The sequence below is a fragment of the Rutidosis leptorrhynchoides genome, chromosome 7 (assembly GCF_046630445.1).
Source record: "Rutidosis leptorrhynchoides isolate AG116_Rl617_1_P2 chromosome 7, CSIRO_AGI_Rlap_v1, whole genome shotgun sequence".
In the NCBI taxonomy this organism is placed as follows: Eukaryota; Viridiplantae; Streptophyta; class Magnoliopsida; order Asterales; family Asteraceae; genus Rutidosis; species Rutidosis leptorrhynchoides.
The window spans coordinates 245,714,082-245,727,334 of NC_092339.1; the positions used below are offsets into that span (position 1 = coordinate 245,714,082).

Below are 13,253 nucleotides of genomic sequence, written 5' to 3' on the forward strand. Positions count from 1 at the left end.
ATCCTTTGATTGAGTGTTTTAAAAAGCGTCATGCATCTTGGAAGGGAACTCCTTTCTATAGGTGGTCTTTTAACCTTGGTGAAATCGGTTTTAGGAAGTCTCGGTGTCTATTATTTTTCCATCTTCAAATGTCCCAAAGGTGTCCTTAAAAAGTTGGAGACGATTCGGGCAAATTTTTGTTAGGGAGGAAATGACTCAAACAGGAAAATGGCATGGGTTAAATGGAAAATGTGATGGCATCTATGGAAAATGGTGGTTTGAATGTGGGAAGTATCAAAGCATTCAATATAGCTCTACTTCAAAAATGGAGGTGGAGACTTCACGTTTCGCCTAATGCTCTTTGGTGTTCTATTATAACGACACTATTTGGTGTAGATGGGGGAATATTTGGATCGACTTATAATGGTTCAAGTGTTTGTGCCAACATTATTTCCTCTATTGTAGAGACTCGTAAAAAAGAAATCATCCCATTACATACATTAAAAAGGAGAGTCGGAAATGGTAATGCCATTAAGTTTTGCATTGATCACTGGATCGGCGATGGTCCATTGATGTTGAGATTTAATAGACTTGCTCATTTGGATGATAATTTTATATGTGTTTTGGGTGATCGTCTGGTATTGGAAACGTAATTTAGGGAGCTGTAATGAATCCTTGCTGAGCAACTAGCTTGCCGAACTACATGGGATTCAATTAGTGGATCAAGTTGATTCATGGTATTGGTCCTTGGATTCTGATGGTATATTCACAATCCATAATACGAGAGCTAAGGTAGATGAATTTTTGTTACCTTCGTTAACTCCATCTACGACTTAGATAAAAGCTATTCCTCGAAAGGTTAACATATGTTTATGGCGTACGGGGATCGATAGATTAGTCGCTAGGTTAAAGTTAAATATCCGCGGTTTAGTGATTAATAGCATTTTACGTCCGTGTGTTCACATCAAGTTGAATCCCGCGATCATATTTTTTTCAAGTGTAATATTGCTTCTGAGGTATGGGTGAAAATAAGGAGATGGGTTAATTGCGACATGCCGGTGTTTAATTCGTGGTCGGATTGGATACTTTGGTTCGAACTGGAGCGGATTGGAGGAAGACAAGATGAAGATTAATGCGAATGTTGTAGCGTGCATTTGGCTACTTTAAAGATACAGAAATGAGATTGTGTTCAACAATTCATCTATTAAGGAATCCGCGCTTTTTGGTTCTATTTGTATTTTTCCTATTATTGGCTTAGATATAGGGGAAAATGTAATTTATCTTGGATTTTTTGGAACGTTACTCCGTTATAAGTGGTGGCGGCCTCTCTAGAGTCTTTCTAGAGGGTCGGTTGTTTATGTAATTTTGCAGTTAAAAAAATCAAATTTTGATCCTAAAATCGTCACTGCTCGAAGTACTCTTGTACAATTACTAATTTGGTAAAAATGAAGAATCTTTTACTTCATCACACTTTTGTGGTCGTTATTTGTAATTAATAAGCACTTTACTCTCTCCATATTAATTCGATCTTGATTTTAAATATAGACAAAATTGCCCATTTCGTCCCTGTGTTTTTCACTTTTTGCCCGTTTCATCCATGTGTTTTATTTTCTACATTTTTTTTCATCCTTAAAAGCATTTTAAAGTCCCAATTTCATCCCTTGTGACAACCCGGAAATTTCCGACCAAATTTAAACTTTATCTTTATATGATTTAATATTTCCGACACGATAAGCAAAGTCTGTAATGTTGAATCTCAAAAATTTTGAACTATGTTCATACATTCATTTAATCTCGACCAAACTCCGACGATTCACGAACCATTATATAAATGGATACGATTGTGTGTATATATATATATATATATATATATATATATATATATATATATATATATATATATATATATAATAACTTGAGAATATTAACAAAGTATTAAACGTATAATACTTTACATGAACGTATTTGTTTCAATATGATTATCGATGGAATTAGAAGATAATATTAAATGATTGATTTATCAGATACATTGTAATTATGATTACGAGTCTCTGTTGTGAGGTCCACTGTGATTTAAGAAAATCTACCCATTTTAACAACATTTGGAAATAGTGGTAAGGTGATTTACAAGTAAGAACAATTGTGTCAATTATCGAGGATTAGACAACGATTGGTGGAGATTCCTATTTGATTTCCAATTCATGCTTTACAATAATTTCCTTGTGATTCTTGATAAGTAAAATATTTAACTTTTATAATATGTAATAACATATATTATGGATGTCGATCAGATATATTGATTATCGTGCTATATTAATATGATGTCATACGTTTAATCATCCATCGGACTTAACCCTATAATTCACGAATAAACTGTAAGTTAACAACTGGAAGCTTGTTATGATTTATATATAATTTTACTTCCTTAAATTAAAACGTTTTTAGATATAATATACTTTTATTATTAAAAACATCTTATGATATAACAACTTCTACTATTATAACCTTTTCAATTAAAATGATTTTGAACATAATATAATTTGATTATCTTTTATAAACGTTTGTGAATAAAAGAGTTAAATCGATTTTAAGCTTTAAAATACAAACGTTACGAAATAATACTTTCTATCATTTAATTGATTTCAAAATAAAACTTACATATTTTCAAACGTTATTATTTATATAGTTTACAACGTAATAAAACATATTATTAGAAAATGTTAACTTAAATGTAAAATGTTTTTACTCATTTTTCTTGTAATAAAGATTTTATAAAATATTATATTAAAATAATGAGAAGATGATTTAAAGAAGCAAATGACCAAAACACTCAAATGAATAAGTTACACTTTGAGTGGGATTGTTTTTCATTGATTTAAGTCTAAGTATTGATAATGGTACACGTCGCGTAATGTAAAATGCTAGTTTTCTAAGCGTACGAAACGTCGTTCGATAAACCGAAACCGGGACATAAGTCGAGTGACAACGTATGAATTATCGGAACAAAATTTACAATTTAACTATAAATGTAAATATAATATAATATATAATTAATTATATAAATTAAGTATATTATATATATATAATAATATAAAACAAGTGTCGGCAGCCCTCAATTATGCGAATGTGAGCTGGATGGGAAGCTCATGCGATCGCATGGATCTTCCTTTTGCCTCTCATGCGATCGCATGAGGAGTGATATCATGAAAACTCTATAAAGCTCGATCTAAAACTGGGTACGAAACACACACATATTTCCTTCTATATTTTACTCCCTCGGATATATTATAATTATTATTTATATTATTATTACTAATATTATTATTAAGATAAATATTATTAGTAATTGTATTATTAACAGAAGTATTAATATTTTATTAGTATTATACATAAAATAATACGACGAGGTTCTGCTCGCATGCTTTCAAAATGGGTTTTTCGAGAGGGATAGAGCTAAGGAAATTATGGGTTATAGCTATGAAGGTTATGGGTATGGATTAGGGGTATGCTCATGAGGTCAATCTAGTGTTTATCATCTCTGTTGCGTCTTCGTACTTTCCTGCAATATTGAATCATAATATTGATACGTGAGCACTCATAACTTAACTTTTAAATATTAATAATATATCCCTAACTAGTGCTCGAGTATATATGATTATGCATGCTTGTAAGTTTAATTTCGTCGTTAAATAGTTTATGATAGGTCATGAATTTAATACATATGCTACTGATATAAGATATATGATATGCATGTCGTTGGAAAGCTGACGAAAAACTAATAACTTTTCATTTAGAAAGCGTATGATTTCGATGAACGGATTAAAAGATATCGTCAATTTAATTATCTATATGTATTATTGTTAAAATTATTATCATTATCGTTATCGTTATCGTTATCGTCGTTATTATCGTCATTATTATTATTATCTAATAATCAATATTATTATTATTATTATTATTATTATTATTATTATTATTATTATTATTATTATTATTATTATTAATATTTTTATCAAAACTATCATTTTTATTAAAATTATGATTTTAAAAGAAATATCATTGTTATTATTAAATATCACTATTATTATCATTTTAGTATTATTATTATTAAAAATTATCATTTTGAATAGAATTATTATTTTATAAAATATTATTATTATTACAGTTAATATTAAAAAACTATTGTTATTATTAAAATTATCATGGTTGTTAGAAAACATCATTATAAATCTTAAAACTTAAATTTTCATTTAAATTATCATTTTTATTAATATTAGTATTATTAATAACAACAATATTATTAACATTGTTATTATCATTAACATGATTATAATATTTTTATCATTATTAGTAATATTATTATTATGGCATTAGTATTTTTATATAAGATCATTATTAATTATCAAAATTATTATTATCTTTAGTAAATATTAATATTGTTATTATTATAACTAATATTATTATCACAAAATAATACAACTTTTACTTATTATTATTAATATTATTTTATCAAATAAATATGTGATACAAAGATATTTTTATCACACGTAATATAATTATATTTATAATACATACCACTATATTTTTATGATATTAAGTGAGCTTTATAAATTTTATTACTTAAGATATATAGAAGTATATTTCTATCATATATAAATTTTAATATAAAATTTTTATTAATAAAAGACTTGTATTATTTACTCTAATAAAATCTGATAAATATATATTATATATATAAAACGACTATATTTAAGTTATATAATAAATATGTATAAATTTTGGAAGTCATTTTGGGTCAAATTGACTTTTGTCAACTTTTGTATATCGATCTCGAGCATTAGGATTGTGGTACACCATGAATCGACCTTAATTGTTAGACAGATATTGACCAACATATAAATATATATACTTAATATAGGTTCGTGAATTCGAGGCCAACTTTGCACTTGTTCAATGCCATCATATGTATTTTTACTACGAAATACAGTATTGTGAGTTTCATTTGCTCCCTTTTTAAATGCTTTTGCAATATATATTTTTGGGACTGAGAATACATGTGCTTTTATAAATGTTTTACGAAATAGACACAAGTAATCGAAACTACATTATATGGTTGAATGATCGAAATCGAATATGCCCCTTTTAGTCTGGTAATCTAAGAATTAGGGAACTGGCCCCTAATTGACGCGAATCCTAAAGATAGATCTATCGGGCCCAATAAGCCCCATCCATTGTTTCGGATGCTTTAGTACTTCGAAATTTATCATGTCCGAAGGATGTCCCAGAATGATGGGGATATTCTATATGCATCTTATGAATGTCGATTACCAGGTGTTCAATCCATATGAATGATTTTTATCTCTATGTATGGGATGTATATTTATGAGAAATGGAAATGAAAATCTCGTGGTCTATTAAAAACTATGAAAATGAATATTGATGATAAACTAATGAACTCACCAATCTTTTAGTTGACACTTTAGAGCATGTTTATTCTCAGGATTGAAAGAAAATCTTCCGCTGTGCATTTGCTCATTTTAAAGATATTACTTGGAGTCATTCATGGCATATTTCAAAAGACGTTGCATTCAAGTCGTTGAGTTCAATAAAGATTATGATTAAGTAAATGACAGATTAGGTCATTTATAGTTGGATATTATGAAATGGTATGCATGCTTGTCAACTTTCGATGTGATGAAAGTTTGTCTTTTAAAACGAATGCAATGTTTGTAATGTGATGACCCGTCCTAATCCATCCAGACGAAGTCCATATCGATTATAAACGATTCACAACAGTTGATTACATCACGAGCTACTTGACCCCTATATGATTAATTTTACAAACATTGCATTCATTTTTTAAAAGACAAACTTTCATTACATCGAAAGTTGACAGCAGGCATACCATTTCATAATATATCCAACTATAATTGACTTAATAATAATATTGATGAACTCAACGACTTGAATGCAACATCTTTTGAAATATGCCATGAATGACTCCAAGTAATGTCTCTAATATGAGTTAATGCACAGCGGAATATTTCTTTCGTACCTGAGAATAAACATGCTTTAAAGTGTCAACCAAAAGGTTGGTGAGTTCATTAGTTTAACATAAATAATCATTTCATAATTTTAATAGACCACAAGATTTCATATTTCCATTTCTCATAAACATACGTCCCATGCATAAAGACAAAAATATCATTCATATGGTTTGAACACCTGGTAACCGACATTCACAATATGCATATAAGAATATCCCCATCATTCCGGGATCCTCCTTCGGACATGATATAAATTTCGAAGTACTAAAGCATCCGGTAATTTGGATGGGGCTTGTTGGGCCCGATAGATCTATCTTTAGGATTCGCGTCAATTAGGGTGTCTGTTCCCTAATTCTTAGATTACCAGACTTAATAAAAAGGGGCATATTCGATTTTGATAATTCAACCATAGAATGTAGTTTTACGTACTTGTGTCTATTTTGTAAATCATTTATAAAAATTGCACATGTATTCTCAGCACAAAAATATAAAGGGTAAAAAGGCAAATGAAACTCACGCATATAAATATTGTAAAACAATTAATAAAGCATTTGCATGTATTCTCAGCCCAAAAACGTAAAGAGTAAAAAGGGCGAATGAAACTCACCTAATGTATTTTGTAGTAAAAATACATATAACGATATTGAACAAATGCAGGGTTGACCTCGGATTCACGAACCTATATCATTTGTATATTTATTAAAATGTATAATCGTAACTGAATAAGTTTATATATTAAATTATATATTATATATGGTTAATTTGTGTATATGTTCAAAATGTTTAGTATTAATATAGTTATATATATTTGATTAGTATTTTAATAAAAATCCTAACTTATTATATATGAATATTTATATAAATTTTGGTAATATGATTTAAAACATACTTATAACCTTAATAATATCTTTAAAACTTTTATTTTTATAAACGTATTTAATTTCAATAATAATGATATAGATAATATTGGTACTAATAATAATGATAGTTTTAATGAAAAACAAAATAATCAATTTAGTAAAAATTATCATAATGATACTAATAATAACAATATTACTAATGATAATCATGTTAATAATAATAATGATAATATTTAGAATAATACATATGTTACTAATAATAATAATAATAAATTTTATTATTTTCATTATAATAATAATCATAATCATAATAGTGATAATAATACTTATTCTTACAAAAATAAAATGGTAAAATCATATTCTTTAATGATGTTAATAATATTGATATTAACTACAATTTTAATTATAATCATAATAATGATAATAATGAATGATACTTACTACCTTAACATTAATAATAACTATAATACATGTAATAATGATAATAACTAATAGTAACAATATTAATAATAACAATGATAATAATAAAAATAACATAAAAATATTAGAAAAACTACCTTAATGAAATAAGCCTCAAAAATAACACCCATGCCCGGATTCGAACCCGAGACCTCTCGCTAACCAACACACTCCTTAAACCATTCCACCATTCTCACTTTTCGGTTAAGATTTGTAACCCATATATTTACTTATCATCTGTCTCGTCCTAATTTAATTATGGCCCAACAATCAAATTAATAAGGCGTTTGATGGCAAAAATATATATATATATATATATATATGATATATCCAACTTACCTTCTGTCTGCTGGTACTCGAAAAGAAAGAAAAGAGCAATAAAACCATCCTTTTCCACTCACTAGTCCCACTAACATTATTGTAGTGAATTTTAAATGTAGATGATTAAACAAGTATTAATTTTCTCTATTGGGTTTTCTTGTTTAATATATGTCGGTTAGAAGAAAAAAAATGCACGGTTTCAGCAGCCTTAAAAGGGGTCAGACGAACAGATATAAACGGGAATAGGCAGAAAAATCGTAAGTAGGTCTGTTTGTGATTTATATGGGTAATGGTTTAATTGTAATACCCTTCAGACAGAATTTGAAACGAACACAAGTAATCAGCGAAACAATTTTATTGTTTGTGATCAAAGGTGGTGATAGATATTTCGTATAGAAACATGTACATGTAGTCTGAAATGTCCCGTTCTTATTGATTAAAAACGTTCCATGTTAATTGATTTCGTTGCGAGGTTTTGACCTCTATATGAGACGTTTTTCAAAGACTGCATTCATTTTTAAAACAAACCATAACCTTTATTTCATAAATAAAGGTTTAAAAAGCTTTACGTAGATTATCAAATAATGATAATCTAAATATCCTGTTTACACACGACCATTACATAATGGTTTACAATACAAATATGTTACATCGAAATCAGTTTCTTGAATGCAGTTTTTACGCAATATCATACAAACATGGACTCCAAATCTTGTCCTTATTTTAGTATGCAACAGCGGAAGCTCTTAGTATTCACCTGAAAATAAACATGCTTTAAACGTCAACAAAAATGTTGGTGAGTTATAGGTTTAACCTATATATATATCAAATCGTAACAATAGACCACAAGATTTCATATTTCAATACACATCCCATACATAGAGATAAAAATCATTCATATGGTGAACACCTGGTAATCGACATTAACAAGATGCGTATATAAGAATATCCCCATCATTCCGGGACACCCTTCGGATATGATATAAATTTCGAAGTACTAAAGCATCCGGTACTTTGGATGGGGTTTGTTAGGCCCAATAGATCTATCTTTAGGATTCGCGTCAATTAGAGTGTCTGTTCCCTAATTCTTAGATTACCAGACTTAATAAAAAAGGGCATATTCGATTTCGATAATTCAACCATAGAATGTAGTTTCACGTACTTGTGTCTATTTTGTAAATCATTTATAAAACCTGCATGTATTCTCATCCCAAAAATATTAGATTTTAAAAGTGGGACTATAACTCACTTTCACAAATTTTTACTTCGTCGGGAAGTAAGACTTGGCCACGGGTTGATTCACGAACCTATAACAATATATACATATATATCAAAGTATGTTCAAAATATATTTACAACGCTTTTAATATATTTTGATGTTTTAAGTTTATTAAGTCAGCGGACCTCGTTAGTAACCTACAACTAGTTGTCCACAGTTGGATATACAGAAATAAATCGATAAATATTATCTTGAATCAATCCACGACCCAGTGTATACGTATCTCAGTATTGATCACAACTCAAACTATATATATTTTGGAATCAACCTCAACCCTGTATAGCTAACTCCAACATTCACATATAGAGTGTCTATGGTTGTTCCGAAATATATATAGATGTGTCGACATGATAGGTCGAAACATTGTATACGTGTCTATGGTATCTCAAGATTACATAATATACAATACAAGTTGATTAAGTTATGGTTGGAATAGATTTGTTACCAATTTTCACGTAGCTAAAATGAGAAAAATTATCCAATCCTGTTTTACCCATAACTTCTTCATTTTAAATCCGTTTTGAGTGAATCAAATTGCTATGGTTTTATATTTAACTCTATTTTATGAATCTAAACAGAAAAAGTATAGGTTTATAGTCGGAAAAATAAGTTACATGTCATTTTTGTAAAGGTAGTCATTTCAGTCGAAAGAACGACGTCTAGATGACCATTTTAGAAACATACTTCCACTTTGAGTTTAACCATAATTTTTGGATATAGTTTCATGTGCATAATAAAAATCATTTTCCCAGAATAACAACTTTTAAATTAAAGTTTATCATAGTTTTTAATTAACTAACCCAAAACAGCCCGCGGTGTTACTTACGACGGCGTAAATCTGGTTTTACGGTGTTTTTCGTGTTTCCAGGTTTTAAATCATTAAGTTAGCATATCATATAGATATAGAACATGTGTTTAGTTGATTTTAAAAGTCAAGTTAGAAGGATTAACTTTTATTTGCGAACAAGTTTAGAATTAACTAAACTATGTTCTAGTGATTACAAGTTTAAACCTTCGAATAAGATAGCTTTATATGTATGAATCGAATGATGTTATTGATGGAATTCAACATAATAACAAGTTTCTTGATGTTAATAGAATCATGAAACCAATTCATTTTAGTTATAACAAGCGGAAGCATAATTAACAAGAAAACAAGTTTATATGTAAAACCATTTTATTTGAATTCCATAAATGCATCAAGTCATGAAAATATGGTTACATATAATAACTAGGAAGTAAGAATGTATTACCTCCTCAAGTTTATTGAGGGTGATATTGAAGAACAAGAAGATGATAGAACCTCAAGCTATTGTGTACCAACAATACCCTTAAACTTGTTAGGAATTAAGTCCCTTAATCACCTTTGAACAAGCTCAAAACTCTTTACTCTTACACCCAATTTTCTAGACAGCAGCAAGTTTGAAAGGTGATGATGAATGGAGCTCCAAAACTATGAAACCTCAAGAGGTAATACCCCAAACTTATCACCAACACCCTAGTCTTTTGTTAGGAATTGAATGACACTTGAATTAGGCTTGCAAGAACAAATTTTGGACTTGCTTTTGAGTCCCAAACCCCACGGTTTTGGACAGCTGCAGCAGCTGAATTTTTGCTGTTTTTTTTACAAGCTAACTTGATGTGTTAATGCATGTGTATCTTTACTACAAGTCTCTAGACCATGCTTATAGAGAATGGGAATTGTAATGGACCAAGAAAAGCATCTAAGCATGTGTACAAGAGTCCCCATGCCACTACTTACATTTAAATAAAATGGTTTTTATAAACTTTGTTTTTATAAAATTGAATTTTATAAAATACATTTTATAAACTTACATTTTATTTATTATGTTTACATCATTTATAAAACCTATTTTATAAAATGTAACATAATTAATTAATTATTTACCTATAAATAATTAAATCCATATCATATAAATTATTCCATAATTTATATACACATCAAGTAATATGATTTTAGAAAACCAATTTTCTTAAAATCCAAGTGTCGCGTATTTAATCAACGATCCAGTCGCTAAGATCAAATACGAATAAGGTGTCGGTAAGCTTGTTATTGGTTATGACCCGACTTGGATCATAACACATTAGCCACATTAATTTAATATGTCTCTCGGGCATACGAAGAACCTTCAATCTCCCACTTGCACGAGAAACATAAGAAATTAATGCAAGTGATGGATACCACCTAACGACCGTCCATCACCCCCAATATGCTATGACTTTGTGCCATTCAATAACATCATCCCTTTCGAGTTCCCACCTCGAATATGAATAGGTGAATCTTTCATTATTTCCTTTCGTCCTAGATGTCATGTTAAATCCAAGAGATACAGAGTGATCACTCTCTTTTAGATTTAACTTTATCAGGCCTTAGACATCTGACTCTCAACGAATAAGAGGGACAAATTCCATCTTGACTACATACGTCCTAAATATGTACCTTGTATTATACTTGAGCTCTTCCTTGTGAGCTACCATATTTCAGAATAGCGAAGGAAAGAATCAAGGCACAATACTTGGTAAATATCCGAACCCAATATGTATCTCAGGTCAGAGGATACAATGATATTCGCCTTTACTCAAGATTACAAGTGATCAACCACAAAGGCTCTATTTAGTAAGTCTTGAGAGCGGGTCTTCCAATATTTGTGTCCCACAAATATCTATGAACCTTGGATGCAACCTTGCCCCACATTCATCCCGTGAATGTATACCAATCCAAGTTCATAAGATGGATAAAATATGCAAAATAGGAACATGACTCAAAATAAATTAATACCATAATTATATTAATGAGTTTGAACAATTTCGTTCCATTACAATACTTAAACAGATCATGACCAATCACTAGAATATCGAAGCCCTAATGCACAAACATGTCCAGTATGTTTTGGTCTATGTAAGAGCTTCGTGAGAGGATCCGCTATATTGAGATCTATGTGAACTTTGCGAATACATATCTTTCCCTATTGAACTTCATCCCTTATGTAGTTGAATCTCCGCTCAATGTGACGGGTCTTTTGGTGAGCACGAGGTTCCTTGATTTGAGCAATCGCACCCTCGTTGTCACAAAAGATCTCAAGAGGGTCCTGAATGGAAGGGACTACTCCTAAGTCGTCGATGAATTTCTTCATCCATGCAGCTTCCTGAGCTGCCAATGATGCGGCGATGTACTCCGACTCTGTAGTGGATAAAGCAACAACATCCTGTTTTGAACTCTTCCAAGAGACCGCACCACCATTTAATGTGAAGACATAACCGGACTGTGATCGAGAATCATCTCGATCAGTTTGGTAACTCGCGTCCACGTAACCTTTTACAGCGAGTTCCTCCTCACCAGACCCATATATTAGAAACATATCCTTAGTTCTCCTAAGGTATTTCAATATACTTTTGACAGCAATCCAATGACTGTTGCCTGGGTTATTCTGGTATCTACTTGTCAGGCTTAGAGCGCATGACACATCCGGTCTCGTGCATATCATTGCATACATGATTGACCCAATAGCAGATGCATATGGGACTTTCTTCATTCTATCCTGTTCATCTTTCGTGGTGGGGCACTGAGATGAACTGAGAAGTGTTCCCTTTTGAATAAGTACCAAACCTTTCTTAGAGTTCTCCATCTTGAACCTTTTCAAGATCTTTTCAATGTATGCACTTTGATTCAAACCTATCAATTTCTTGGATCTATCCCTGTAGATCTCAATCCCCAAGACATATTGTGCTTCTCCAAGATCCTTAATGGAGAAGCATTTACTTAGCCAAGTTTTAACACTTTGCATTTCCGGAATATCATTTCCAAATAACAATATATCATCCACATATAGTACAAGGAACATGATTGTGCTCCCACTAGCCTTCTTGCATACACAAGCTTCATCACCATTTTTAATGAAGCCAAATTTCTTGGCTTCCTCATTAAAACGATGATTCCACATTCTAGATGCTTGTTTCAATCCGTAGATTGACTTCTTTAACTTGCATACCCTTTTAGGACACTTCGGATCAACAAAACCTTCAGGCTGAACCATATAGACATCTTCCTCAAGATGTCCATTTAGGAAAGCGGTCTTGACATCCATTTGCCATATTTCATAATCATAATGAGCAGCAATGGCAAGTAATATAATAATAGACTTTAGCATTGCCACAGGCGAAAAAGTTTCATCATAGTCAACCCCTTGAGTTTGAGTGAAACCTTTTGCTACAAGTCTAGCTTTATATGTATCCAAGTTTCCATGTATGTCGGTTTTCATTTTGAAAAACCATTTACAATCAACTAGC

General features: G+C 30.4%; 1 protein-coding gene across 1 annotated transcript; it reads left to right on the forward strand.

Moving 5' to 3' along the window:
- The first annotated feature begins 221 nt into the window (after window positions 1-221).
- LOC139859936 (uncharacterized) lies at window positions 222-632 on the forward strand. Its single transcript, XM_071848715.1, has one exon. It carries the CDS (start codon window positions 222-224, stop codon window positions 630-632), a length of 411 nt encoding a protein of 136 aa, XP_071704816.1.
- The last annotated feature ends 12,621 nt before the right edge of the window (window positions 633-13,253 follow it).

Coding starts and splice junctions, on each gene's coding strand:
- LOC139859936 (XM_071848715.1), top strand. CDS start 222: ATGGAAAATGTGATGGCATCTATGGAAAATGGTGGTTTGAATGTGGGA.